At 45.0% G+C, this 27,507-nt stretch overlaps 1 protein-coding gene across 5 annotated transcripts in view; it reads right to left on the bottom strand.

The window, feature by feature from the left end:
- Positions 1 to 2,628: 2,628 nt before the first annotated feature.
- Positions 2,629 to 27,507, bottom strand: part of LOC117752424 (ankyrin repeat and fibronectin type-III domain-containing protein 1) — a 138,867-nt gene continuing 113,988 nt past the window's right edge. For all 5 annotated transcript variants that reach the window (XM_034569696.1, XM_034569697.1, XM_034569695.1 and 2 more), the window contains 18 exons: positions 24,958 to 25,177; positions 24,467 to 24,674; positions 20,664 to 20,861; positions 19,865 to 19,978; positions 19,557 to 19,654; positions 18,125 to 18,215; positions 15,387 to 15,494; positions 12,832 to 12,931; positions 12,256 to 12,388; positions 12,015 to 12,134; positions 11,375 to 11,590; positions 9,568 to 9,734; positions 9,154 to 9,304; positions 8,064 to 8,232; positions 7,814 to 7,980; positions 7,104 to 7,311; positions 6,252 to 6,982; positions 2,629 to 6,155 (listed from right to left, as the gene is read on the bottom strand). In XM_034569696.1, the coding sequence (XP_034425587.1) occupies positions 5,847 to 6,155; positions 6,252 to 6,982; positions 7,104 to 7,311; positions 7,814 to 7,980; positions 8,064 to 8,232; positions 9,154 to 9,304; positions 9,568 to 9,734; positions 11,375 to 11,590; positions 12,015 to 12,134; positions 12,256 to 12,388; positions 12,832 to 12,931; positions 15,387 to 15,494; positions 18,125 to 18,215; positions 19,557 to 19,654; positions 19,865 to 19,978; positions 20,664 to 20,861; positions 24,467 to 24,674; positions 24,958 to 25,177 (3,508 nt within the window). In that variant the 3' untranslated portion in view covers positions 2,629 to 5,846. The remainder of the gene's footprint in view (positions 6,156 to 6,251; positions 6,983 to 7,103; positions 7,312 to 7,813; positions 7,981 to 8,063; positions 8,233 to 9,153; positions 9,305 to 9,567; positions 9,735 to 11,374; positions 11,591 to 12,014; positions 12,135 to 12,255; positions 12,389 to 12,831; positions 12,932 to 15,386; positions 15,495 to 18,124; positions 18,216 to 19,556; positions 19,655 to 19,864; positions 19,979 to 20,663; positions 20,862 to 24,466; positions 24,675 to 24,957; positions 25,178 to 27,507) is intronic.

The following is a 27,507-nucleotide window of genomic DNA, read 5'->3' as shown; positions in this document are numbered from 1 at the left end:
GAGGAGCCGGGGGGGGGGGGGGGGGGGGGGGGGGCAGAACAGGTGATCTGTATCTGCATGAGGAGAATAGAAGGAGAGGAATGCGGGATGTCACTGTGGCATCAGCAGCCGCTCACATCTGTGGTGTGAACTTGTATCAGATTCAATAAAATGTCTGTTTTGTGTGAGTTGTTGAGAAGCACGTGTCATTTCCTCCAGAGTCACATGTTCAGGCATCCGCCCAGACGAGAGAGTTGCTGGGTACTTTTCTAATTCATGTAAAGTGAGATAGAAGGTTGTGTATCTTTGGTGCGTGTGCGTGTGTAAGATTATCTGACCAAGGTGTGGACCAACTAATCCTCGTCGACCTCAGGGAGGGTCAAGTCGAAGAGCACGGAGGTGGGGCGCTCTGAGAGACGGGGCTCGCCGCCCTGGGCCCGGAGCCCTGCTCACTTTCAAGACGCCACCGGTTGCTGTTTCGCAGGCGTATCAGTTTAGCCGCACACGAGGTGCGGAACAGGCTCACACGCAATTAGCAGGTTGGGTTCTCCCTGCTCCAACACGGCAGCTTAACAGCCACCGAATCCCACTCGCCAATGGAAGTGCTGATGAAATCACCTATCAAATGATTCACTGCTGCGCTCTGTCGCTGATTGGCTGCAGGTATTTTGATGAATCCCGGGTTGCTGCGCCCGAGCCGAGCTCTCGCCCCTTCGAATCTCTTTTATGAGCATGAATAGCCACTATTCAGGCTGTTTTTTGGAATGTTTTCTTTATAGGTATTCAGATATATACCGGGGGTTATATTTAGCTCGGGTCCTCCTGGAGTCAGAAGGTTTAAAATTAGGAGGTGTCAAAATTCCAGTACAATTCTTAAGTTACTGTCAATAAACGGTAAAGGGCCGCTCTTAAAGGCGCAGTGTGCTGGCAGCGATGCATCGTGGCGTGATTTGCATGTGATAAGCTGCTTGGGGAAGTGCGTGTGGATCAGTCTTGATATAGTACAAAAGTGTAAATCTTCTACATGGTATACATGTGCATTTACACATCTATATATCAAGACTCCTGCGTGTGTGCAGCTTGTGTGCGCCAGTGTGTGTCCGTCTGCACATTAGTGTTTGTAGGATCTGTTGACAGGGAAGCATGCAGCATTTTATTTGCTCAAGGGCTGAAAAAACACATGGCGCTGGCGAGGGAGCGCTGTGATATGAGCCTGCTGAAAGCAACCTGGCCGGCCAGAATTCAACACCAGGATCATGATTCAACTGAACATTTTAACACACTGTATAATAACAGAGCTGTGCAGCATTAAGATATTGCACATGCAAGGATATATACTCTGCTGCTCACTGACAGCTTTTACTTACAGTTTTTTTTTGTTTGCACCGGCAAGCAGGTTATGCAGAGTTTGGATTTTAGAATTCACTGTGAAAAAGTACATCCTTGTTTTTTTAAGTCTAAAAAACTGAGTCTGTATTTTTACACTGAAATTGTTGCACATATAAGAATAACTACAAGCTCAGGTTGTGTCCATCAGGTTTGCACAATGACCACGAAACTTTAGAAACCTTTCGTTATAAGATTTTAAATTTGCGTTTTTTGCATCTGTCAAAGTTGTTCCTGAGAGTCGTATGAGCTCTTCGGGATTTATTGGATTTACGAGAAATTTGTTGTCTTTGTATAAAATGCTGTTTCAGTGCTGGTTGGGTGTCAAACTGGACCAATGACCTTCTGAACCCGGAAGCCATTGGAACAGTTTTGCCGCTCTTTGATCAGTAAATGAAATTCTCCTTGTTCCTAAAAGCTTCCCGGGCTCGGATGGACCCAATGTTTTCTTTTTTTGAGGTGACAGGACCAATAAACCAACCTCACTCCCCAACAACATTTTATTTCCTACTGCGTATGTTTTGGAACAAGTAGAATAATAAAACGCATCATTAGTGTGCAAGGCTTGCGTGTTGATTTTTATTGGACATTTTATTTTTAAAACGCATTCAAAAAGACGGACTCAGTGAACTGATGTAACACACATGGAGGGGACGTCACCATGTCAAGTATTTAACGTAAAACCCATTTATTCCCGCTGAAAAATCTACGTCAATAACGCTCCCTCAACATTAGTAATAGTGGCATCATTGTTCCTCCGTGCTGAGTGCACGCTGCAGGCTTCATGTGGCCAAGCCCACCACTTACACTGTGATATTGTGTCTGCAGCTGCCCTCCGTTCAGTTTTCATCAACTGGTCGGCAAACACTGGTGAGGTCATTGCAATACAGCGTCTGTAGGAACAAGCGCCCTCTATTTGTCCTTCACTCCCATGCGTATCAGAACGAATCAACGGCTTCTGGGAGCAAATCATACGTGTGGATGAAACTTTTAAACTAAAGGAATGAGCCCCGGCGAGAATCGGATCTGCACTGGACTTGAACTATACGATTGTTATGGAACTTAATGGTGGATGAGTTGAGCCAAAATATACCACGGCTCCTCGAGGAATCATCAGCATAAACTAAGTGGTTCATCGCTGATATAAAAAGTGTTAATACTTCATAAAAGGTGCTCGAGTGGGACACACAAGAAGGTTCGAAACTTCCTTCACTCATGTGCAGCAAATTAAAAGAGCCGAAAAGCCACACAAACAACCGAGGCTTTTATTTTGTAATATTCATTTATTGTTCAATAAAAATAGATTTTAAAAAAAGTGACGTGATGTCTCCTTCATGACTCGGCCACCAGCTCCTTGTAAACATGGGGCCTAATGTTTTTCGACTGGAAAAGGGAATATAAACCCCCTTTCTCCCCCCCCTCCTGCACAATCTAGAGACAGACTCCTGCCCTGTAGCGTCACCGACCTTTGACCCCTGTGGCGATTACAGCCCCACATTCACTTTCACATTTCAGGCAGATACAGTACATTCAACCCCTGCTCTCGTTTGTCTATTTACATGCTTCGGGTTTCGGGTTGTGTGATTTGTTTTTTTTGCAGTCGGCCCTCGTAAAAAAACCTTTTAACAATGTGAATAAAGAAGACGTCTAAGCTCTAACACAAGTTCAAGCCATCAGTAAAACCAATTACACTTTAAAACATTAGTTTGTGTTAAGACATCTTTGTACAGTAGTTACACATCAACACATTTTTGAAAAGTGTAAGGAGAATAAACTCTGTAAACACTTTGAGAGAGACACTGTTGAATCCCCCCCCGCCACAGGTTCAATTCCCTCCTGTGAGCCTGGAATGCTACAGAAACTGACGCCAGGTCCTCTGACTTCACCCATCACACTCTCGTCTTCTGGACCTTCCTGGTGCTACATTTAGAAATGCTGCAGGTTATTATAGTGGTATGACATTGCTGAGCTTTGTTGGTTTTTTTAGAAAAGGAAAAATAATTATTGACACGTTGAAGAATGGATAATAGGAACAAAAATGAAAACTTAACTGCCTGAAGAGTCTGTTAGCATGAGATGTGGAAATCAGTCGAAAGACAGATTGTGCTGGTTCACAAAAGTAATGTTAGGAAGTTTCAGACTCTTAAGTGCAGTGTGAGAAGAGAAAGCAAAAGTTGGCACAGGGTCCCAAAAAAAGAGCTATAACAGATGTTTAGATTGTTAAGAGGCCTAATTTATTGTGTAGTTAGAATGAATGTGTAGTATTTTATCAGAGTTGTGGTGACTGAGGTTATGACAGCATCACAGGAACCTGTGTGGACTGCTACATCTTGCAAAGTGAGGGTCACAAAGCTGGTACGGGGCCGTACCATTGCAGTTTCTTGACTGTGGTCAGCAGGTCATGGACCAAACTAAAAATTCAGAGTACACGTCAAGCAAATTTAGGGAGGTCTTATCAAACTGACTGTCCAAGTGCAAATATTTCCAGTGTTTGGTTTTAAGTCATTATTTGATGCTATAAAGACAAGGTGAAACGTCCTGTTCGACAGCTGAGACGATTGGTTGAGAAGGACCTGGCTTCCACAGCTCAACCCCTGATGCCACTGCGCAGACTCCTAATGCGCAAAAGACGGCAGCATTCGTAAACTGGATATTTGGGCTTCATTTCTGGATAGTGGGAGGAGAAGAATAAAGATGGACGATGGAAGAGGCATCGTCCATCTTTATTTACAGTCTATAGCTGCTACAGTGAAATTGCACTAATTGGGTTTGATGCTTCTGGTGTTGGGAGGCAACACGGTGCATTTTCTCAAGTACTGTACTTCAATGACAAATAACTTCAGGGGGAATTAGAATCTAGTTATTAACTAGTTATCTTTCAGATTTATATGATTCATACTGACCAATATCCGTTTATGAATTAGGAGTTAGGTTTATAGATTCAATTAATGTTTTATGAGATTAATTTAAGAGTGTCCCACTTTGTTGTAGAGTGTCACTATTTTTTTAGCAGGTCAGTAAAATGTAATTCCCTTTGCTGTGTACCTTCTTCTACAGCACAAGGCAAAATAAAACCAGCCCACTGTCAGCTGGTTGCATGACCCCCACCTTGCAGGTCATTGTGGTTTGTCAAGAGTCTCCCATGTGTCACTGGGGCTAAAATATTTTTCTTCTGGTTAAGTCCTTTCTTATGTAAGTTATTTTGAAGCACTGTGGGAGACACTGTGGAAAGTATAGTATGTGGCTTTGCTTACAAATGTCTGGCCTCCTAACAACTTAAGTCATCCCTTTCACACTTGAATCCCTCTGGGAGACCCGGCTCTAGACTGACAGGCACCGTTTTCTGGTGCTTCTGGGAATACCACTGAACCCAAACACAACAAAACACTAAACCGGTTAACTTTTAGTACAGCATGACTACAGTACTTCAGATGTACAATTCTGGAAGGGTTCACATGCATTTTCCACCAATTAGACAAACAACAAGAGGCGGGGTATTGCTTGTTTTCTTTTTCCGTCTGTTGTGAAAATCCAAATGACCTGGTTTTTATTCTGTGGTACTTTCACAAGATGGCATGATCATATTAGAGAGCTACACTACGACTGAGTCTACTATACAGAGGATTTGCTGCTGTAAAAGGGGGAAGAAGAGCTCCAGAGAGACGGTGCCAAGATCTAAAAGATGCAGCCTTCTCCTCCCCCTCTATTCTCTCGCTCTCTCTCTCTCTCTCTCTCTAATTCTCTGTTAATCTCTCTCTCCCTCGCTTGGCTTCCTCGCTACCGGACAGCCTAAGTGGCCAAGAGCTTTTGAGTGACAGGCTAACAGGCCAAATCGTTGGGCTGATTGCGTCCCCAAGCGGAGACGCCAGCCCCCCTCTGTACTCCTGCCTTCCTTCCCACCCTCTGGTCCAGGTCCAGAGCCCACATCCTGGGAACAAGGGGCCGGGCGGCTGCAGCCGACAGCTCTCTGGGAATGACACAATGAGAGAGTTCACGTCCGTGTGTGACGAAGATGCTGCCCAACGTAATTTGGCAACGCGCGTGGCCTGATGTGCCGGCGTCGATAATGCCAAAAGTCAAAGTGACGCTCCATTAATCCTGCTGCGCATCACAATCTCTTTCCCAATGCAGGCTGACAGCACGAGAAAACTATTTTCTCTTTGTTCCATTTTGTTATTGTTCATTTGGTGTCCATATGAGGCTCTCTGATGTTCATAAAAAAAGGTCTTCTGTACGGGAGAACACATTTCATGGAAACAGATTCTCAGAGTAGTGTTTTAAGATAACAAGAAGACAGCCGTAGATATAACATAGCATGTTTCAGTCGTTGACAGTAACCCATTGAGAGAGAAAATACACTAAAATTCAGGAGTCTGTGGACAGTTTGTACAAATGTAACAGTTCCTTGATTTTAATATGCATTTATCAAAAGAGGCATGAGCTCTCTCTCTCTCTCTCTCTCTCTCTCTCTCTTGGAAGCATCACACTGTGGTGGCCCGGCTGTGTTTCAGTGCTAGCGGTGAATACTCCTTAATGCGAACGCATAGTTTGCCCCTCAGCCAGGGGTTCTGGAGCTCCAGGGGGCAGAAATCATCCTGAAGCCACTTTTCTCTGTTGCCCACAACCAGCACGAGTCCAAAGTGCTTCAACTGTTCAGGGCTGTAGTACACACACTGCTCCTGGTCACCGCTGCCGCCGCCGCTGCCAAGCAGGCGCCGAGACACGACGTTCATCTCCTGCACCACCAGCTGGAGCATCTCCTGCGCCGACGTGCCTGAAGTTACACAAAGCTGACGCACAGGGAGGAGAAGGATGCGTTCAGATTTTGCCAGCATATCAAAAACACTCAAACGGAAATACTTCATCAGATTAAAACACATTGATACCTTAACACTGGTCTCCTTCGGAAGGCCTGTGCGATACTGTGGGTACACTCTGAGCGTGGCGTGACAGCCTTTCCTGAGGGCAGCAGGTGATGGCGAGGAGAGTCTCTGGGTGCCACTGTCCTCCGATAACGTACGAGCTGGTGGAAGCTGTGGTAAGCAGCGCTCAGCCGAGCAACAGCGCTCCACTGATGAAGGCCTATGCCATCGCTGAGGTGATGAGGAGGGTGAGTGGCATGTAGTGTGGGAGGAGTAAGGCTGATGGGGGGGTGAGTTGTTGGAGGGAAACTCCAGGCTGCTTGTCCTCACGCAGAACGCCTGCCTCTTCTCTGTTATGTGTAACAGCTCAATCTGTCGGCTCGGCAGGATGAAGTCACTGTCGAACAACTCCGGCGCCCCCCTCCGCCTGTCTCCTCCGCACCGAACTCCTCCCCCCACTCCGCAACGATCACCTTCCCTCCCGTGCAGCAGCTCTGAAGCCTGGAGGACGTCTGGCGTGGAATCCCTTAGCACGCCTCCTCCATGTCCGCCCCCGCCAAGACACATCCCTCCCCCAGAGCCGCTTCCATCGCTGCACAAGTAGCCACGAGGCTCCAGGGGTGCAGAGGATGAGAGTGGTGAGGGCGGCAGCAGGTCCAGCTCCCGTGGGCTCTGGGCTCGACTGGAGTCATAGTCACTGTCGGTGGTGAGGAAGACCTCGGAGGAGCCTTCCTCGTCTGATAGTCCAGCAAAATCTGCAGGATGCAAATCAAAGGTTGAGCAAAAGCATCGTCGAACATGAGAATTTTGTATTTTACTGGTGTTTTTGTAACTTGTAGAATCAAACATGTTTATGTTGGCGGATTGAGGTCAGACCTGAGTGCTTGCGGCAGGGTTCGGGTGAGGGCATCGGCGAGGGCATGAAGTCTGGCTGGGAGGAGGTGGAGGGAGGCTTGTCGGGCATCACGTCATTGGAGAAGTCAATTATCCAGGTTATGGAGATGCCTCCTATTGGCTGCTTGTAGCGGGCGTACTGCAAGGCGTCCATAATCCACCTCGCATCCCGCCACACATCCTCCATTTGCTGTAGTAGAGTGAATAAGATCATGAGAGTTTATCTCAGTAGCTGACGACAGCAAACCACTAGATTCATTTGGATTGGATGGTTTAAATTCAGAGGACCAAAACTAGAGCAGTGTTTCCGTTTAAATCTAGACTGTGGCGCCAGATTCAAATTTGTCCTGCTATAGTTTCATAATGATCACAAAAAGTTTTTACACTTCTCATAATTAAATAAGAGATCTCGAACTTGGTCTTTTGCTCTGTTGCTACATTGTTTAGCCGTGAGCAGCACTATCATCCATAAAGTTTTTACCATCCATGCAGACAGTCAGACCTCATAGTTTCTGCCGCACGTACCCGCAAGTGGCATCGATGCAGTTCTCTCTCATGAGAACTTGTCTTTCACTCTTTATGTCACGGCCACACATAAAGAAATGTAGCAGTGTGCCTAGAGCACATAATTCTTACACAAAGGAAGACGTCAGAGGAGTGTGTCCTCGTCCTCACCGGCTGACTGGTCCTACCTGTATGTGGTCCTGGACCTGCTGGTGTTTCTTCTTCGCAACAAGCAGCTCGGCCTCAGAGAAGGCCTCTCTCAGTGATTGCTGGGACATGAGGGACTCCAGCTCCAGCAAAGCCGACACTCTGCAGTACTGGCCGATGAAACTGGGGCTGTAGGCATTGAAGTGGACTGTGGGAGAAAGAGGGAATGCAAATTTGAAAAATCGTATCGCGATAATATCCCCATTTGTGCTTTAAATGTAATCTACTGACCCAGCTCAAAGATCTGCAGGGGGAGGGTGAGGAAGCCAGAGCGGGGGGAGTACGGGTTGTTCTGACCAGGGGCTGTGCACACTTCATCTGATGGTGGCAGGAGGAGCAAGAAGGACACTTTCTCCCCAAACTCCACAACTTCCTGGCAGTAGATTCGGAAGTCCTGGGCCTACACACACATACACACAATCAGGCAGGTCATCTCCGTGGGCCTTTGTAAGTTAAAACCTTCAAGCAGAGGCAAAAGACCCACTTTGTTTCCTTTGAGATCTCCCTATTTAGCTTGATATGTCTTTTTCATTATTTAAAAGTACATTTTTATGTCACTTCTGCCTTTATTTTATAGATAGTAATAAAGATCGTAGTAAAGGTTGCACTCAAACCGCATATGTCACATTTACAGCGTATGGATCAGACTTCTAGGCCACCATGAAGTCAGTTTTCACTCATTTAAGTATCTCGAAAGTAGAACCAGACGCCCAAAACTCCAATAGTGGAATGAAAAGAATATGCAACTGCATGGTTTGCTATAATTAGAGGTTATCCCATATCACTAATAGACTGTTGGGCTCTATTGTGGAACAAGTCAAGGGTAGAAGTATCTTAGAGCTATAGCGATATTTGTTGTTTTTAAGCTTTTTGTAACGTCCATCCTTAAGCTTCCAGTTTAACATTGTGATGATAGTCGTATGTGTCGATACATATGCGCACTCTCATGTTTATTTTCACGTCACTTTTCATTGTACGTAGAAGCAGCGTCCCATAGGGCAAACCGTGGGTGGTAGAGGTTTAAAGCCAAATGGACGATGATTGCCTTTGTGCTGGAATTCAAACCGTGTTCTTTTACAGAAATCATGTAGAATTAGTGGTCTAACCAGAACTGGCTGAATATCATTTGGAATCTTTTCAGTGCTTTGAGCTCTTGCTACTGCCTGCCTCTGGAACCTGGCGCCTTTCCACTGGTTCCATGGTATCAGTCAAAATGATTCTACACAAAGTATGACAATCTTGCATTCCAACTATAAAACCTTGTTTCGCTTATTGATGAAGTCATGAAGTTGGGCTTTTTTGTCTTCAGTTTGCCTCTGACCTGATTGCCGGGGACATTGATGTGGGCCATCAGTCCCTTGATGGCGCTGCGTAGCTCCTGTAGGAGGCGATGTGGAGCGCTCTGTCTGTCCTGATCCATCTCCAGCGACTCCTCGAGACAGCTGAGGGCCTGCAGCCACTGCCACTCCTCTCTGAAACCATCACGCACGTTAAAACGCACACTCGGAGCAATGCAACAAAGCTGCACGCGCATCGTCTTTCATTGTTTCGCCAGTTTAGTCTGTTGTTTTATCCAAAAATACAATCGAAACCCACTGCACCACACGACTGGTTTCAGACATTCACCAAACACAAAACATTTTCTGGAGCTGCACTTCCTTCTTTCTTTACAACGTTAATGTTTGAAATCAGCTTTAAGTCCACTGAGCTACATCAGTCGTCAGTCGTTCCTCACCTGGACACGTTGCTGTTGTCCCGAATTTTCGTGTGACAGAGGACGTTGGGGAGTTTCTGAGGCACCAGCGCTCTGATCTGCTCCACTGATGTGCACAGCTTCAGGTAGCCCAGGTATAAACCTGGAGACAGCAGCTTCCTGCTCCGCCTGTGATACGCCAGCTTCTCCTGAGAACAGCAGGTGGGGAGAGACAAGGTGAGAGGACAGTCTAAAGACCCACTAACATCCGCAGCATTTACTCCTGGTCAAATGACTCTGGAGTAGGCACAGGTTTTAATCGGTTCCAGCTCCGATCGGCAGTGACGTATACTTGACAACCTGATGAATGTGTGAGTTTGGCAAGACAGTGAGGTGAGAGTCAGTTTTTGGTGCATTTGTGAGGCTGACTCACTGAGGAAAAACAGAAAGGCAAACTCCTCTACTGCTAACAGGAATCGAGTCAATCGAGTCTTTTCAGGGGGTTTACCCACGTTTTTGAAAAACAAGCATACCTGGTAATTTTGGTGTAATAGAGGTATATTCGTGGGGTTCATTGTGTAAAGATACAGATTTTAATTACCTCTGCCAAGAAGATTATTTTCACAAAAACAACCAAACAGATTTCCACAAAACTTGGTGAAAGGGTCGGTAATTGGCTAGGGAAGAAGCCACTAAAAGTAGGTGGAGATCCAGGTCAGAGGGCTTTCTATAACATTTGTTAAAAATTATCGCGATGGATCTTGATGAAACAAATCCGTCACATGTAGGGAACTGATATCTATGAGTGTGTGAAATTCTGTGCAGATTGATTGAATTTAAGGGAACTGTTGAGTGTGATTCTAGTTTGGTCTGTGTAACAGTTCCTCACATTCATAAAAGAAAAAGTTTTCCTGCTGTTTGTCCTTGAGAGATTTTCCTCAACAGTTGTTCCAACAGTGAAAGTCAGCACGGCATCAGCATGTTTTTATGTATTTCATCATACAATTTGTTCATAACTGGCCACTGAACAAATATTTCTGTGAACTGTGGTTTTGCAAAAGTGAGTCTCCACCATTGTTTTCAAACCTCAAGGACAAACCAACTTACACTGGAGACAAAGCAGCGTTGCAACAATGGTATCAGGTTCAGCGGGTAATATAGACAAAATCAACTTGTGGTTTGGTTCCGGATTGTGGCCGTCGTGAACAAAGCAGCCACACAGCGTTAGTTACAAAACACAACAGCAACAATTAGCTAAATTATCGTCATCATCCTGCCCATCAGGCTGAGATTTAAAATCAAAACACAAGTGTCTATCGGAACATCTGATTTACAGTATATTCACGGTGGATTGGCAGAAATTCAAGATTTGACCAGAAATCTGGCATTTTAATTCATGTATTGGCAAGTCAGTTCAATACGTGTCCTTACAGAGACGGTGACAAATGGGAGCGGACAGTCGTGATGATTAATGTTTGTCTAAATAAAAAGCGACTGCACATACAGCGCTCCTAATTCCTAATTGGAAGCACATTTCAATTTTAAGTCTTATTGTTTTAGCCACTGAGCCTCATGTGTGCTGGTTTCCTGCAAATGAGAGTTTTAAGTTTTCCAGTGATTAAGGGCATTTATTTGTTTGTTGTCAAAGCGTCTTACACTACGCCGTCACATCTAGCAAAAATCTCTGGGTAACAGAAAAAATGCAAAGAATGAGCCTGATGAAAACCACAACCACTGCTGACAAACCCTCCCACCATGTCTAACTGCTGTTGGAAACAGCCTGTCTCCAAAACAAAAGCAAAAAATAACCAGTCTTCCAAAAGTGAACTTCTCTTTCCGTACGACTCACATGCAGAGTGATGAGGAGCATGTCCAAGGCGGTGGGCTCTTCAGGGGAGGAGATAGACTTGCGTTGGAGCTGGAGTTTACAAAGCTGCGTCCAGCGGACCCCGTCCAGGTTGGGACAGGCGTTCATGTCCTTCAGGAGCACCAGCAGGGCGTTACCGTGCTTGTCTTTGATTGGCTCAAAATACACCTGACCAAGGTCCTGGGTGCCAAGCATTCCCTGAGAAATGAAAACACATAATAACTGTACTGTACTTACACGTATTTCTGTTGTTAGCAACGGGATGAAAGCAGAGAATGAAAGTTAATATTCACTTAAATTTCTCAGACTACAAGATAAAAAATTCATAATCACCACAACTGACACAATCTCACAGATTTTCAGACTTGTGGAGAACGCAGCAGGAGATTGTCCACGTCAGATGTTTTTTTTATTTTTATTTTGCATCCATCACGTGTTTAAAAGACCCACTTTACAGACATTTTCCTGCTGTATTCTCACATGGGCTCAGTCTCAGGACATTTTGGCAGGAAAAACTCTGGAGCAACTGACTGGGAACTTTGTGCTCTCATATACAACCCCTCTAGAATATTTCAGGGATAATGTCCAGGGTACGTGAGTCTATTGAGCGTTGTAGTATTACCTGAAGCAGGGAGACAGCCTGCAGCATTTTGAGGCGTGTCTGTAGAGTACAGGAGCAGGACGACTGGGATGGACTGAGACACTGCTGCAGCCAGGGAATCTCCTCCCACAGATACGACACCTGGCGCAGGGAGCACACAAACAAAATTACACAATTACTACACATTACTTAGCATAATATTGTTCAACAATCTTTTTGTAGTATTTTTTCTCTCCCTGTTCAGTTCTGTCTGTCTGTTTACCTTAGTAAACCAGAGGAAGTCCTGCATGAGTGAACTGGGGTACGAATCTTCAACCTCCACAACAGGAATCTGGTCCTCTGGGGTCACCAACACGTTGTCATCTCTGTAGAATATGGATGTCAGGTAGAGACCCCTGGAAAGTACAAGATAGCAACAAATGTGCAAAATGAAATAAATACAAATCAATAAAATGTTTATAATTGGACCTCAAATCTTAATGACACAAAGTCAATATTTTATATATTTTTGACAAAATAAATTCTCTTTTTAAAATATTGATTGAATTATAATGTATGAGTTTTTAAATTTGCACCCATATTTAGGCAAGGCAGTTTTATTTAAAAAGCACATGTCATACACAGAGATTGATTCAACAGAGACAAAACTAAAATAAATCAATGTAAAATCACAAAAGCACAGATTAAAACAATGATTAAGCAAATAGAGAAGAGTAAAATAAAAAGGGTAAAGATTCAAAAGCGCTAAAAAAATGACAAAGGATAAAATCTGTATAAAAAGGTCCAATATTAATGTTTAACATTTATGGATAAAAGTTGCGACAGAAAGACGATCTACCTTTTCAAGCTTTTAACAAATTTGCTGGTGGGTTGGAAGAGGTGGCGCAGGCTCTTGGACACCGAGTGCTTCCTGGCCTGTGCTGGAGCTTTGCACTGTTCTGTGTGGACAAGACAGAGAGAAGAGGGAAAGGATTGAGTCAATTCCACATTAACTTATTTTGAAGTGAGTATAATGATGCTCTTGACGCACCCGTGACAAACTGTTGTCCGACTTTCTCGCCAACATCAGTGAATACCTCTGTCCTGACAAACCCTAGAAATATCTTTTCCAGTGACAGGCAGTTACTTAATTGACAACAAACTTGACACGTCCAAAAACACGGTCGGAGGGGAATGTTTTTCGACATTTCGTGCGCTCCAGTGGCGCGGCACCGCTTGACAGTCGTGCCGGCTGCCAACTGCAGACTATGGGCCTTGAGGGAACCACTAGCTCTCAAGTCCCAGAGGAACACTAACTTTGTATATATGCATGTGTGTGTGTGTGTGTGTGTGTGTGTGTGTGTGTGTGTGTGTTTACCTGCACATACTATAGCTGCAGGAGCATGGCATGTCTTGAGCTACAGCCATATGAGTGGAGCCAAGGAGCTGTAGTAATTTGTGTGCGTGTGTGTGTGTGTGTGTGTCTAAACCTTTGCCACTCACTGACAGGGAGGTCAGTTAAGTCTGTGGGGACATGTTTATTTTTAGTGGGCCTGGAGGGGGTTGGAGGCGAGAGAGGGAGGTGTGGGTATATATGTATGTGTGTGTTTGTGTGGGCGCCTGTTGGTGAGATAACGCACCTCCCAACTCATTAGAAACCTCGGGTCCCGAGCCCTTCGCGGGTCCCCTCCCCTCTCCTCCCCTCCCAGGTGATCTTACTCCAGCCCCAGGCCACTTAAAGTCAATAAATCCCCCCATTCAGGGCCCGAGAAGAACTAATTTTCTCTTCAGGTGGAAGAGTCGAGGTGGCGTAACGAGAAAAAACAGCGCCCCTCGACCCCTCTCACCTCCCCAGCCTTCTCTCCACTCGCGGGTCTGTTCAGCTCCAGTCCTCCCGGCCTCGGCTCCTGCTTGACACTGAGTAAGACAGACAGGTCGGGCCGACTGCTGGGGTGCCTGTGTTAGTCAAGGCCTCTTTCAAACTTTAATTAATAGTGTTTGGACAAGAGGGAGAAGGTGGCATGGGCTACAAGACGGACCGGGCTGCGATGGGGGGTGAGCGCATGGTCGCGCGGGAGGGGGCAGAGTTGAAAGCGAGCATGTACATGAATATTTGTGTGCGTTCGTGTACATGTGTATCTATGTGTGTGCCTGTCTATCTCTCTGGGTGTATATGTATGGACAGTAGACAGGATGACTGGCGGGCTGTTGGGGGATGGCGGCGGGGTGTGGGGTGGGGGTGGGGGGGCGGCAGCACTAGTCAGTGTTAATTTATGCCCTCTCCTGACTCCAGCCCAAGACTCGTCTCTTACAGGAATAACAAACATGACCCCGGGACACGCCACCTTGGCTACCGTGCCTGAACTCTCAAGCTCAATCAGTCGCCGTCTGACGGACCGAGGGCCACTCAATACTGACTATTATATTGCGTCTCGCACAGTTGCAAATACGGTGCGGGCCACAGTGGACAATGGTAAGTGGGTGAGTGTGTTTGGGCAACTTAGCTCGATGCTAAATGCAGTTCGCCGTCATGTAAGAGAGGCAGTGTGGACAGGTTTTGACACTTGTGGGAGCGACTTACAGCCGGCAGTGTTTGGAGATATAAACAGCTTGAGTGTGAGAGAGGTTGATCTGCATTTTGTCACACAGAGAGAGAGAGAGAGAGAGAGAGAGAGAGAGAGAGAGAGAGAGAGAGAGAGAGAGAGAGAGAGAGAGAGAGAGAGAGAGAGAGGTTTTCAACAGAGGAAGGGCTGAGTCATGGAAAGACGCACGCTTAAGGGGGTGGCGGGTGTTGAGACAGAGGGGAGGGTATTATTTTTGAGGTGGCATGCCGTCTTGTGCATGGCCCCCGGAGTACTTGTCGTGCCTGAGATTGTAAAGTGTCTGTCAAGGTGAGATGAAACACAGCAGTTGGTGGGGACGTGTTACACCTGCGAGCCGAAACCGCCCGGCGCTCGTGTTTGTTTCTGAAACGCGAACGAGACGGGGGCTAAGAAATTCAGACGTGTTTGTTTAAAATGTGACAGGCGCAGTGAAAATGAAGCCCAGGTTAATGTCAGGAGCGCTTCAGGGTACATTTAACTTCAGCTCCAGCTTCACTTCAACTGACACCAGCACTGACCGACGTCAGGGTCGAGTGTATTTGTAGTCATGTAGTCACAAGTTGTTATTCTCCCCAAGAATTTACTGCATGTAATTCCATAGTTATACCCAATGGTGGTTTAACAACATATATTCTAGCAGGTATAACGTGTGCTCATATTTAGTTCAATGAGTGCATCAAGTCACTATCAGGTTTGTGGGGGTTCGGTTACACTGGGGCTCAACGTGCCGTGACGCAAGCCGCTAAAGCTCTCGTGTTTCTCTCGTCGGTGAACAGGTTCATCGAAAAAGTGATCAGAAAGTTGTTGATACCGTGGCAGACGCAGTGTCGGTGAGCTTCCTTTATCTGTCCGAGCAGCTGGTCCAGTGCCTCCTTCTGGCCTCTCTGACGCGGAGCGCGCCCATCGATGTCCCTCCAACCTGCAGCCACAGGTAAACAAAGAGAAATATCAGAACAGTGCAGATAGAAAATCAAATTTTTTTTAGCCGTGCTAGTGAGTGCGTGAGAGCCTTGTGTTGAATACTGCCAGTCCTCTGTGTGCAACGTTTTCAAGACTTTTATTACAGACAGGTTGCTACTGGACGAACGATACAGTCTTTTGGCTACGATTGTGCTCACAGTGGAATGTTTGAATACATCACCATCATTCCGTTTATTTGAAATCGGTGAATCTGGATCTATGGACCGTGGAGCAATAACTTTGCAGGGATGAAAATAAACTTGACATCTTGTTTGAACTTTCATGGAAAACCTGCTCATTTGATGCATGCGTCAGAATCTCACTACTCAGCAGCAACCTCCCAGAGACAAAAATGATTTCAGTGTTGAAATACTCATGCTGGTGATTTCATTCAAGTAAAAATAGCAGTGATGTAGATTATCCTTGGCTGATACGTTCACTGTTGTTTGGCTGTATCGTGTTGATGCATACATCAGGGGGATCAGTCAGGGGGTTGGGAGGAGGTTAACCAAATTCTGCTCAGGACCTTAAAAATTATTATTGCCCTCGCTCTGTTTTCTGAGGCCTCCAGTAGTGAAAAAAGAAATGAAACCAGACAAGGCAGATACATGAGAATAAGACAAAAGGAGAATAAGAAAGGTGAGGTTGGCTGACAGACAGATCCACTGAGCGAAACTGCAACAGGCTGCCCAGCACATGCTTGGGCTGAGATGTCAGCACACGCACACGCACACACACGTCTCTCTATAGTTGTGAGGACACTCATTGACATAATGCAATCCCTAGCCCCTTACCCTAACCTTAACCATCCAAACTAAATGCTTAACCCTGAAACAAAGTCTTAACCCGAAAACAGCCCATTGAATTTGTGAGGACCAGCCAAAATGTCATCACAATGATGGTATTGAACCAAAATTGGCTCTCATAACTATAGATAGACATGCGCACACACACACGTAGTCTAACACACGTAGAAAGGAAAGTAACACACAAATGTGCTTCTAACTCCAAAACTTTATACAGCCTCAATCTTTGACTCCCTCTTTCTCATTGTGTGTCTTTGTGCTGTTTCGTGTTCTTCTTTCCACACGAACACACACACGTCCACACGTTGTCTCTTCTCGTACACAATCAGCTCTGCAGAAAACGAACCTTCAAAACATTCTGCCTTAGCAAGACCAGCATCCTTGCTTGCTCACTGAAGGATGTGTCAGCGATAACCCACCTCCCCCCTAACACCATCACGCACCACCCGCCCCACCCCATCGCCCCCACCCCAACCCCCTCTCCCGGAGCCCCCCGGAGGGCGCGCGGGGCTGAAACACGGTGAGCTCTATTCCCGGAAAGGTGCCTGTCCCGACAGGACAAGCGGGCCCTTTAATGGGCGTCCATGGGCCTGTATAAGGCCCCCACTGTTGGGACTGCGCCGCGCGCTACAGCACAGACATGCAAATATTTCCAGTGGTAGGCCCAAATGGAAAACACAAACACGCAACATCGAAATTAGCTCTGAGAGAGGGAGGGAGGTGGACAGTAGAGAAAAAAAGAGAGGGAAAGCCCAGTTTCTTGAAATGAAGACACACACACACACACACGCGCACACACACACTTGCTGAAAAACACAGTGTGCTGATGAGGACAAACATGTCCATGTGTTCCCCAGATGTGCCATGAGTGTGCCAACACGCCCACAATCACAGCACCTATGTTCACTCGCTCTCGATAGGTGTGTACTCACTCACTGTACAGACTTTACAACCTCCACACAAACAGCTACAGCTTGAGAATCCTTTAAAAAAAATCTAATATACATTGAATTAATGTTTTTACATAAATAAATAAACTGCCAACACAAGCCAACCATTTATAGTATTTGGCATAAAAACATAGAAGCTATAGATTCAAAAAGAGCACATTTTCCCAAGCTGTTTCTTATTTAACTTAGTCAAATTTGATAGATAGATAGATAGATAGATAGATAGATAGATAGATAAGGGAGGAAGAGGGTCAGAGCTGCTGTGGTGAGTCAACACCTCAGCTGTTGCTGCACATGACTTCACGGTTAACTTCTTGGCTGAACCCCGGTGGCTTCTTCTGCCAGCCAGCCCCAAACACCATCCTGAGGCTATGGTTACACTCACTGACGTCCGCAGCGGGGGTCCCAATACCCACCCAGCCTGCTGGCAGAGGAGAGCTGACCAGCTGTCACCCCCGTAATATCGTCAAAGCAAACGTTGGAATGACGTCAGACAAACCAAATCAATTGAGCGAATGAATGTGAGGTGATGCAATGTCCAAGCGCCTTTTATGTGTGGGAAAGCTAAGAGGGATTGAATAATTCATACATGACACACACACACACACACACACACACACACACACACACACACACACACACACACACACACACACACACGGTGGTGTTAATTTAGTGATCCCAGCGCCAGCCAGAAAGCCCTCAGGGAGGTACTTGTTTGCTGCTGTTAGCTGGAGGTTTTATGTTTGTTCTTTATGTAAAATTTGCGCACACATGTGAACATACACATGTGAACATACACGTATGTACACGCACACACAACAGAGACTTACTGGACGGCGCAGCGCAGGAAGGGGTTGTGACTTGTGGAGGCCCCCAGCCCTTCATGTTGTAGGCCGACACCTGGACGTAGTAATATGCCCCCTGAAAGGAGAGGACACATGACATATGACAGTTAACTCAAAATTTGGTTGCACAGTTTGTACAGTATGTGTGGATAAGTGCATCTGTGTGTCTTATTCTAGGTCCCTACTTGTTTTGACATTAGCGTGTGTGTGTGTGTGTGTGTGTGTGTGTGTGTGTGTGTGTGTGTGTGTGAGAAAGTTGAAGGCTCTATCGGGAAGCTCCGTCTGTCTCCGTGTCATCCAGTGTGCAGACAGCAGGCCGATGTCTCTCCTTTCTCAGCCAGATCAATCAAACCAGACGCCGACACTTCCTGACCTCGCCTTGACCCCTGTCTTGTGACGGGAGCGAGCTCTGGCTGGCAGCGGGGGTCTTTTACGTGGTGGTGGGGGAGAAGGGCTTTTTTTCCTCCCACACAATTACAAACAACCAACAGAGTGTCCATTTGTCTACATGCCCGCTTAAAAATGCCAAACATAAATCAGGTGGCAGGCAACCAAGCTGCTCTTTTTATCATTTTGGAGGCTGTTTTGCAACTGTTGCGTATGAATGGTCAGTAGCCAAATAAATTGTGTTTTGAGCAGGGCCATAAGTCTTTCACCCCCGTTGTTTGCGATTGATGGTGACTACAACTCGTCTGTGGTGTTTGATGTGTGTTATAAAGAATGAGTCACTGGGCAGATGCCTTAAAATGTAGCCTAAGCAAACACCTTCAGGCTCGCATGTAAATAATATCAGGGGCCTTCATGTGGGAGAACAGCCTCTGAATGTTTTTACTGGTCAGCACCAGCAGCTGGAGAAGCCAGAGTTTTGTGGTTCTTTGTGTTGCTTTGTCGCCTATAAACTTCGTTATAAATCAAGATAGTATCCTTTTTATCTGAGTTGGGAAAAGAAGAAACTCGAATGGAAGTAGAGTGCAAACATCCGCCAAGGCCCAATAGTCCCCTTGAATTCAATCAAGCTGCACCAAATTTCATATACTCATAGATATCAGTTCCCTCAATGTGCCTGATTAAAAAATTAAAAATGATTTCCCTGGTAAATTAGTGAAAATGTAAAAAAAACAACTGCCCTATCTTACAATGTTAAAGAAAGTGAAAAAAAATTATCCAGATGTGCACCAAAATCCACTAGGCATCCACTAAGTTTCGTGATAGTCCATACAATTGTTTTTGTGCAATCTTGCTTAGAAACGGGGTGAAAACATAACCCCCTTGGCCGAGGTATAAAGTCTACTTGTGGAAAATGTGGAATGGAAAATCTAACCCAGAATCTCAAAACAAAAGACTTTTCCTGAATGATTGATCATCAGCGTTTCAGACTGTCAGTGTTGTGGTGGAGACATATTCTGGCAGAACTTACAGAAGGGAGTCCAGTGATGTTGCACTGGAGCAGATCAGTGTCCTCCACCACCGTCTCTCCCAGCAAAGGACTGAAGCACGGAGAAGAGCTCCAGCTCACTGCAAAGACACAAAAAACACACAATCACAAAAAAAACACACTTTAAAACTGGTCCCATTCGATGAAAAACATACAGAATATCTGAATTAGTTTTGAACAATGCTCAAATGGACATTTTAAAAGGCTTTGACACCTCATTGTGCACCATCATTTTTCATATTGTGATTCTGAGTTCTAAATGAAGCAATGGGATGGGCACAGCAGCTGACCTTTGTACTTAGTAACCACAGCAGAGTTGACACAAAGGGGTTCCTGGAAGTCCACCGTCAGACTGGTGCTGCTGCTGACAGACAGGGAAACTGCACTGGGAGCGTCTGGAGGGCCTAAAGAGGCAGAGCACATAAGCAGAGGGACAGACGGGGTAAACACAAGCAGACTGAGATGCTATGCTGCATATTATGACCATTATAATGACGCGGTTTCAATTTCAGAGATGGAAAATGTAAAAAAAAACAGTGTCATGCAATTTACTGTCAAAAATGACAGCGACGTCACATCTGCACTCTGCCATCTTCACAAATTAATGTCAATACGGAGCGGGGATGTCACCGAGTGAGATTGTGAATACGACTCCATAAACATCGTTTTGACATGTGGTGTGTAATTTCCATCCCAGTTCACACAACGTATCTCTCGAATGACACGAGAACGTGGAATTATAAAGTAAGGACAGATTGGTTTGGTTGGAAGAGGAGGAGGCCTGTGTGCGTGTGAGTGTGTCTGGTGGCTGTCTACCATGCCACTAAGCGTGTCATGGAGCGACTATAAAAAATTAAAGCAGGAATACAGACGGACGCACACACACACATACACACACTTGTCTGGTCGGCATCTCAGTGTGGAAGCATTTAACTCAGACCAGACAGAATGCCAGCAGAGAAAAAAGGTGCAAAAATGAAACCCAAAAAGGACTGCTGGTAGACTGCTGCTACGATGTGAGCTGTGAACTTCTCTCAGCATGTGAAAAAATAAATAAAACAACACATCAAAGTTGCCCCGCAGCCTTACTCGCATGCTCGAAGCCCGTCTGCATGCGTCGGAAGAGCCGCAGCCTCCACTCCCAGGATTTCAGCTGCCTTTCCTGGTCGGATCCCTCGCGCTCACAGGGGCCCTCGCTCTGCACCTGAGCCTGAAGCTCCGACACCTTCTGCTCTGCCTCCTTCACCAAGGTGGCCAAGTGCACCGCTCGGCCCTCCAGACTCACAACTGAGAAACACAAGGGAGAAAGAGAGAAGTCAATGAGAACATTTCAATACCTTTTGGCACATTTCAAAGTTACTGCATTATTTTAAGACAACTGTGACACCCAAAAAAATACCTGTTGGTATTTTCCCTGACCTCGATGTCTGCGAAACTTCTCAGATAAGTTGCTACAAACAAAGTTTAGGAGTGCTGGAGTGCTGGAGTGCAAAATTCAAAGAGTAAAAAAAAACCCTGTGAATGTGACCCGGCTATAGTGAAAGCACATTTTTTAAATAAAATTATCCGGCTCAAGCATAACTTTTTAAAATAGACCTATTAAATCCAGAGGAGAAGAAACAAAATATTTTTTGAGTTTAACCAGTGAGGTCAATAGCGTGTTTTGGGGGTTTCTGCTTTCATCAAGTGCATAAACAATGCACATGGTTTTCCTGATATTGCAACGAATCGCCTGCAATGTCGTTAATTGCTTTTGCAGACCACTTGTTTTTTAATGTCTTTGTTTGCGGCAAATTCCCTCAATAAACTCCATTTAATGCAGCTCGGCAGTCCCTCTTTGGAGATGACATCACCGAGAAAATGCCGCAGAAAATGGGGCAATGAAAGTGAGAGGAGCGGGAGAGGGCGGAGTGTCCTTCATATGTGGTTACGAGGGGACACAAAATGGTGGGAACGTGCACAGACATCATTTTAAAACTGCCATTGTAAAAGTATTTTCCCCCAAAAGCCGTGGAAAAGTGTGTATCACCGATCTATTTTTATCGCAGCCTCACACAGCCTCCATCAGAGGAATGTTTTTCTCAAAGGCAGTAGGGGGGGTTTACTAAAGCAATGTGAACAATGATGTTTACTTTAAACAAAAAAAACACATCGCTGCAGTAGATGAGATGTAACACCCAATAAAAATATTTTAATCGTGACTGAGCGGTCAGCAGTCGTGGCGGGTGGCGGCAAAGATCTGAGGGTTCAATCACCGCAAATGTAATTACAAACGCATACAGATCAGTAAAACTGCAGAAGAGGTCATTTAAAGCTGTTCAGGTCACAAAGGACAGTAGCGCACTGTACTTCTTCATTGGTGGCTGGTCGTTCCTGGAGTGTTTGGGACTGGTGTGTGTCTGTGTTTAGTCTGCGCGGTCTGTGTTTGTTCGTCGTAGATTCCACCGTTGAGCGTTAGATTCCACTGTTGACAGTAAGTTTAAAGCTCCGTGTCAAAATGTCCATCTGGGTGTTTAATTCTGCGGCTCCCTCGGTGTCTCCTCAGCGGCGGAGTGCTCCTCTTTGAATCCTAGTGTCGGTTTTGCTGTTCTACTCGGCCCCTTGTGTGAAGACTCCGACGCCTTTTGTCACTTTTAGATACGGTAAAAGAGGAGAGTCGGGGGTCTAGTTTTAAGGTCAGGGTTGAAGTTAGGATTCTCTGGGAGGATTCCTGGATGTATAACTCCTGAGGGTCCACTTTGATTTACATCTCCAGCCCTTTCCAGGCCAAGAAAGTGGTCCCAAAGCTGTCACCGGTGCGTATGTGTGTCTTGATTTGTCCTGATTTCACATCAAGCCTGGGATCCTAAACAGCACATTAAAGTGGTTATCCAATTGGGAGCCGTCAAGTGATTTATAACGTGAATATGAAGTTAGTTTGAGAGATTTTCTCTCTCATAAACACACTGTGAAGTCAAGCATGGTGATATAAATACAGTAAGCATCAAAATCAATAGGTTTTGAAACTTAAGGAAAAGTCTGCAACACACACATGACTTTTCCTCGAGACTCACTCTGACAAACCATAACTTCTACTGCCTCTAACCGTTATCCTAAAACCTCTAGTAACAGATTCTGTGTGTGAATATGCAGAATCTATAGACGAGGGACAAGAAGTCTTCTGATTCTAGTTTGACCAATCGCCTTTGAGCAGGCTTTGGTTGCCCACAAGTAAACAGTCCGTGTGGAGAGCAAAAGAGGCCGAGCACATTGACTGATATGCATCGGCTTTAGAATAAAGATTGGATCAAAACATCGTCTGGACGTAAAACACCAACAAAAAGTATTGCTGTTTGTGTTTAGTGTGGAGAAATGTTGGACTCTTGTGGACTTGTCAGAAAGTAAACAGGAAGACTTGACCCGGTTCTTCGCTGTCTACACCGGAAGCCCTAAAATATTGGCCGTCACCCCCAGATGCTGATTCGTCATCAGACGATAGCCAATGGGCTCTGAGATTGTCCTAATCTTAACCAAAACCTTACCTTCCACTAACCTTAACCATAGTTTCTATTTGCCAATCCCTCAACCTTAACCTAATCTTAACCTATGCCAAACAATAAGCCAAACCATAAACATATCTTAACCTTGAAATGTAATGATTGCGTTATGGGGTCTCCATAATGTAACTGTGTAAATAGATTTAGGTCCCCACAACATGATTAATATTTGGACCACACACAAATACCGACACACAGACACACACGCTAACAGGACTCGTGAGCTCTTTGGGTTCTGGAGAGAGAGAGAGCTAAATCAAAGAGCAAACTTCAGTAAACACCACTTTCCATTCAAGTGTTTTCAATTTAATGATACCTTTATAAGACGTCTGGCTCAGCTCTAGAGAAGTAAGTGTGTGTGTGTGTGTATGTGTGTGTGTGTGTGTGTGTGTGTGTGTGTGTGTGTGTGTGTGTGCGTGTGCCCACGCACAAGTACAAACACAAACAGTGTAGGAGCCTCGCTGGCGAGTTCTAATCATTAACAGAAGAAGGGAGCGGAGGCTCAGCAGATCACAGACAGTGAAAAAGTGCTTACAAAGATGACTAATATTGCATCATGATTACCAGCCCTTCATCGCCTTTAATACGATTTTGCTGCCAGCGGAAAACATGAAAGAAATGTGTGAGTTTGTTAACATGAATGTGTTACAGGTGTGTGTGGTAGGAGATCGTATTATGAGATCTGTGTGTGTGTGTGTATGTGTGTGTGTGTTGTTGCTTTGGGCAACACCTGCAGCAGCTTTGGTTCCAGCTAATGCAGTTGTGATAGAAGCTAGGTTCCCACAGAGCGGCTGCTGGAGCCCAAACAAACTCTCTCTGGTAGCAGATCTGAGCTATGCTAAATACAGAAATCTACAAAGGGAAAACAAAGATTAAAGATCTGTCAGTCAGTGACAGATGTGGTTTTGGGCCTCACTCGCATCATTAGCTCGGAGAGGGAACAAGTTGTGTTAGGCAGAAGACAACTTACTTTCCACTTTCTACAAACCACACACGATTCAAATGACATTTGCTGTGGTGTGACTCACCTGTAGGCAAGCCAAAGTTATGTGAACGAAAGAAAAGGCCTGTCGAGATTTAGATTAAATACAAGAGATTTAATAAAATGACAGAACCATGGTTCTTATTAGTACAGAGTTTAAGTGTTGGTGACCCAAGAACTGATTTTATTCCTCTAGGTTTATGTAATAATTACCTCTTTACAATTGTATGGACTATAATAATTGTTGCAGGTTTTAACAAGTTAAAATTAAGACCTTTAAGACCTTTTAGGAACCATAATGAATGAAATTTAAGACTTATGTCGGAAGTCCAGCAGATCTGAATGTACCCGGTGCATTGTGATCCTCTACTCACAGTGGGGACTCTCCTTGGCGCCGGCTCGCAGAAGCAGCTTGGCCATGGGCACGTTGTTGGTCATGATGGCGATATCGAGGGGCAGGAGGCCCTCGCTGTTGGGCGTGTTGAGGTCCAGCTCCTCCAGGCTGTACTGGGAGAGAAGCAGCTGCACCAAGTCCAGCTCCTGGTGCTCCACTGCTTCAAACAGGGCTTCACTACTCTGGAACTGTGGCACAAAGACATGGAGTTATAACAGAGAACCAATGAACGGCTGATAATAAACTCATATGATGACATTTCGGAAATTTTATCAGTGAATGTTGAGCTCCCTCTACATACCCAGAATGCCTTTCTCCATATACTTATTTTACAATAGATAGGTCGATGTGTGTGTGATGTTAATATCTGACGTTCTCTTACTGTCCAAGTCTATATGTTTCCTCAGACTATTTTTAGGCTACAATGTTCCTGGGCTTATTATTTTTTCCTCGTCTCCCTCTCTGACTTACTATGGTGGTTTTGCGCAGCCTCTCCTTGTCTCCTCCCCGTCCTGACACCACGCTGTCCTCGAGGGCAGGGGGGTTGGTGCCCACACGGAACTTTCCAGACAAGTTGCGGTATAGGCGGCGAGCCGCGCTTGGCGAAGACAGGCTGGCTGCCTTGCGGGCTGGGGCTGGCTGGTGGGCCTGGTCGCCCCTCATGGGCTGCGTCATCTTGGCAGAGTCAGCCCTGGAGGAGAGACAGGTGGGTAAGAGTGTGAGTGGAACATGACATTTCGTACAGCATGTGGACCATGTGATCACTTCTCGTCCATTAGAACTTTAGAAAAGATCCCCAGGCTCATGTGCAAATGCTACAATGCAAGATCAACAGAAAAAAGTTATTATAAATTTATTATCAATATTATTATAAAGTTATTATTTCTTACAAACTTTCAGACGTTCCTTGTGACCTGATGCCCCAGTGATGGTCTGGTGACTGGAAATTTGGCATTTAACTCTAATTAGTATTCATGCTTTCCACTCGTCTCAAGTGTTTATAACTTGCCAGACTATAAAACAAACACAGAGCAGCCGAGGCTAATTAAATTTGAATATTTAGAATAAAAGTTTCAATAAGTCAAAGAGCATTTCTGCATTATGATGAAAGGAAAACGAAAAAGAGCCTGAAGGGAAACAAGGACCATTCCTGGGTTTAATTACACCTGTGCCACAAATCTCTGTTTAAAACCAAACTTAGTCTGGGTTTCAATTTTAATCCAATCATGCAGGAAGTTGGAAAACAGAATAAGATCCGAGGAAAGTAGTTGAATTGTAATGACTTTATGCAGAGCAGCGTCCACTCATGGCTCACTATGATGCACTGTGTACAACGAATGGTGAACAAATAATGTAAGGCGTCTTTAACCTTTTAAAGCTAGGGTTGGTAATCCTAGAAAAGCCAGCAAGAGCAGGCTACACTTTGAAAAGATGCAACCGATACATCCCACCCCCTCCCATTGGGATCCTTGTCAAAGCTACGCCCCAACAACACATGAACGTGCACTGCCTGACAACTGGTAGAAGCTGACTTTTCTTTGACTTGCTCACTAACCTCTGGCTATCCTCTCTGCTTCAGTGGTGTAGGTTTCTCCATCTGAAGCCTCAGACGCAATGATTCATCCAAATGAAATGATTGGTCCCGTTCGTCCAAAGGTGAACCCTCAAAACCATGAACTCTATAGTCTCCGTGCACACCAAAACTCTCTGATTACTCAATGACTGCAATAACTGGGAATTAATTTAGTGCACATTTAATATTCATATTTTACAACACATCTTATAGTCATATTTATTTATTTTAGTCATGTTGCTAACTTTACCTTTTAAACAACTACTGCTATTTTGCACGCTTGTCTATCTATCTATCTATCTATCTATCTATCTATCTATCTATCTATCTATCTATCTATCTATCGATCTATCTATCTATCTATCTATCTATCTATCTATCTATCTATCTATCTATCTATCTATCTATCTATCTATCTTTGTTACAGTCCTGCGATCATAGATGGATTTCAACAATTACCAACCCAACCTTTAAAGTTGTACGTAATTATCCAAGTAAAAAAGTTTTCAGAGGAAAGATACATTAACATAGTTCAAAAAACTATTTAATTAATCCCACTAATACCACAACCCCCACCCAAAAAATATCTTCTTCAACCCAGACACATGGCTGGGAGCCACGGGTCTACGGCATGGTGATAAATTGCACTGACCTGCCAGATGGACACAATGTTGGCATTATCAGTTCTCAATCACAGGTGCAACACATGAGTCACCCTGCACTGGCAATGTCAGCCTCGCCACCACATCGCCAAGATTGTTCTGTAACATCACATGTGCTTTTTTACGAGTTTTAAAGATCAGCTTCTTGTCACTGGTGTCTTGGCATCACTGGTATGACGGCTATGCGGGCCCTTTCCATTCCGCCATGGGAACTATGCAGATGATGGTGAGTTTCTGAGGGTGAGTCTGGTACGAGGTGTTCGCACACACTCGACCGCTGAAGGAAATGTCATCAGGACTCTAGAGGCGATGGTGACAGACTCGGTGACGTGTCCCACAAAACAGAGGCAGGAAGATAAATGAATTCCTAAAGGGCGGATATTTCAACACCTTTCCCTCCTTCTGTTCCTCTCTGCCCTCTTAACATCTTAAGATCTTGTTTCTCAATTTATCATCCCCCTTATCCCACTGGTTTTCTTCTCCTCTTCCTTCTATCGCTCCAGGTCTTTTCACTCCTTCCCTTTATGTCCTTATCACGTTCTTATTTCTTCTCCTCTGTCCCTAACACCTCTCTTCTGGCCTTGACTCAACTCTGAATCTGCATTTAATTGCTGTATGACTGTAGACAAGAATCCCTGAGATGTAGACACAGTTATTCTGGTGTCACAACCCACTAGAAGCCTCCATATTCACTTTGGTACAATTTCTTGAAAAGCAAAAAGGTTGGATGAGTTTTCCAAAAGAATAAAATAAAGGTTATTCACATATTCAATATGAATCCAAGCT

The sequence above is a fragment of the Hippoglossus hippoglossus genome, chromosome 19 (genome assembly GCF_009819705.1).
Source record: "Hippoglossus hippoglossus isolate fHipHip1 chromosome 19, fHipHip1.pri, whole genome shotgun sequence".
In the NCBI taxonomy this organism is placed as follows: Eukaryota; Metazoa; Chordata; class Actinopteri; order Pleuronectiformes; family Pleuronectidae; genus Hippoglossus; species Hippoglossus hippoglossus.
This window is presented reverse-complemented; position numbering and strand designations above follow the sequence as displayed.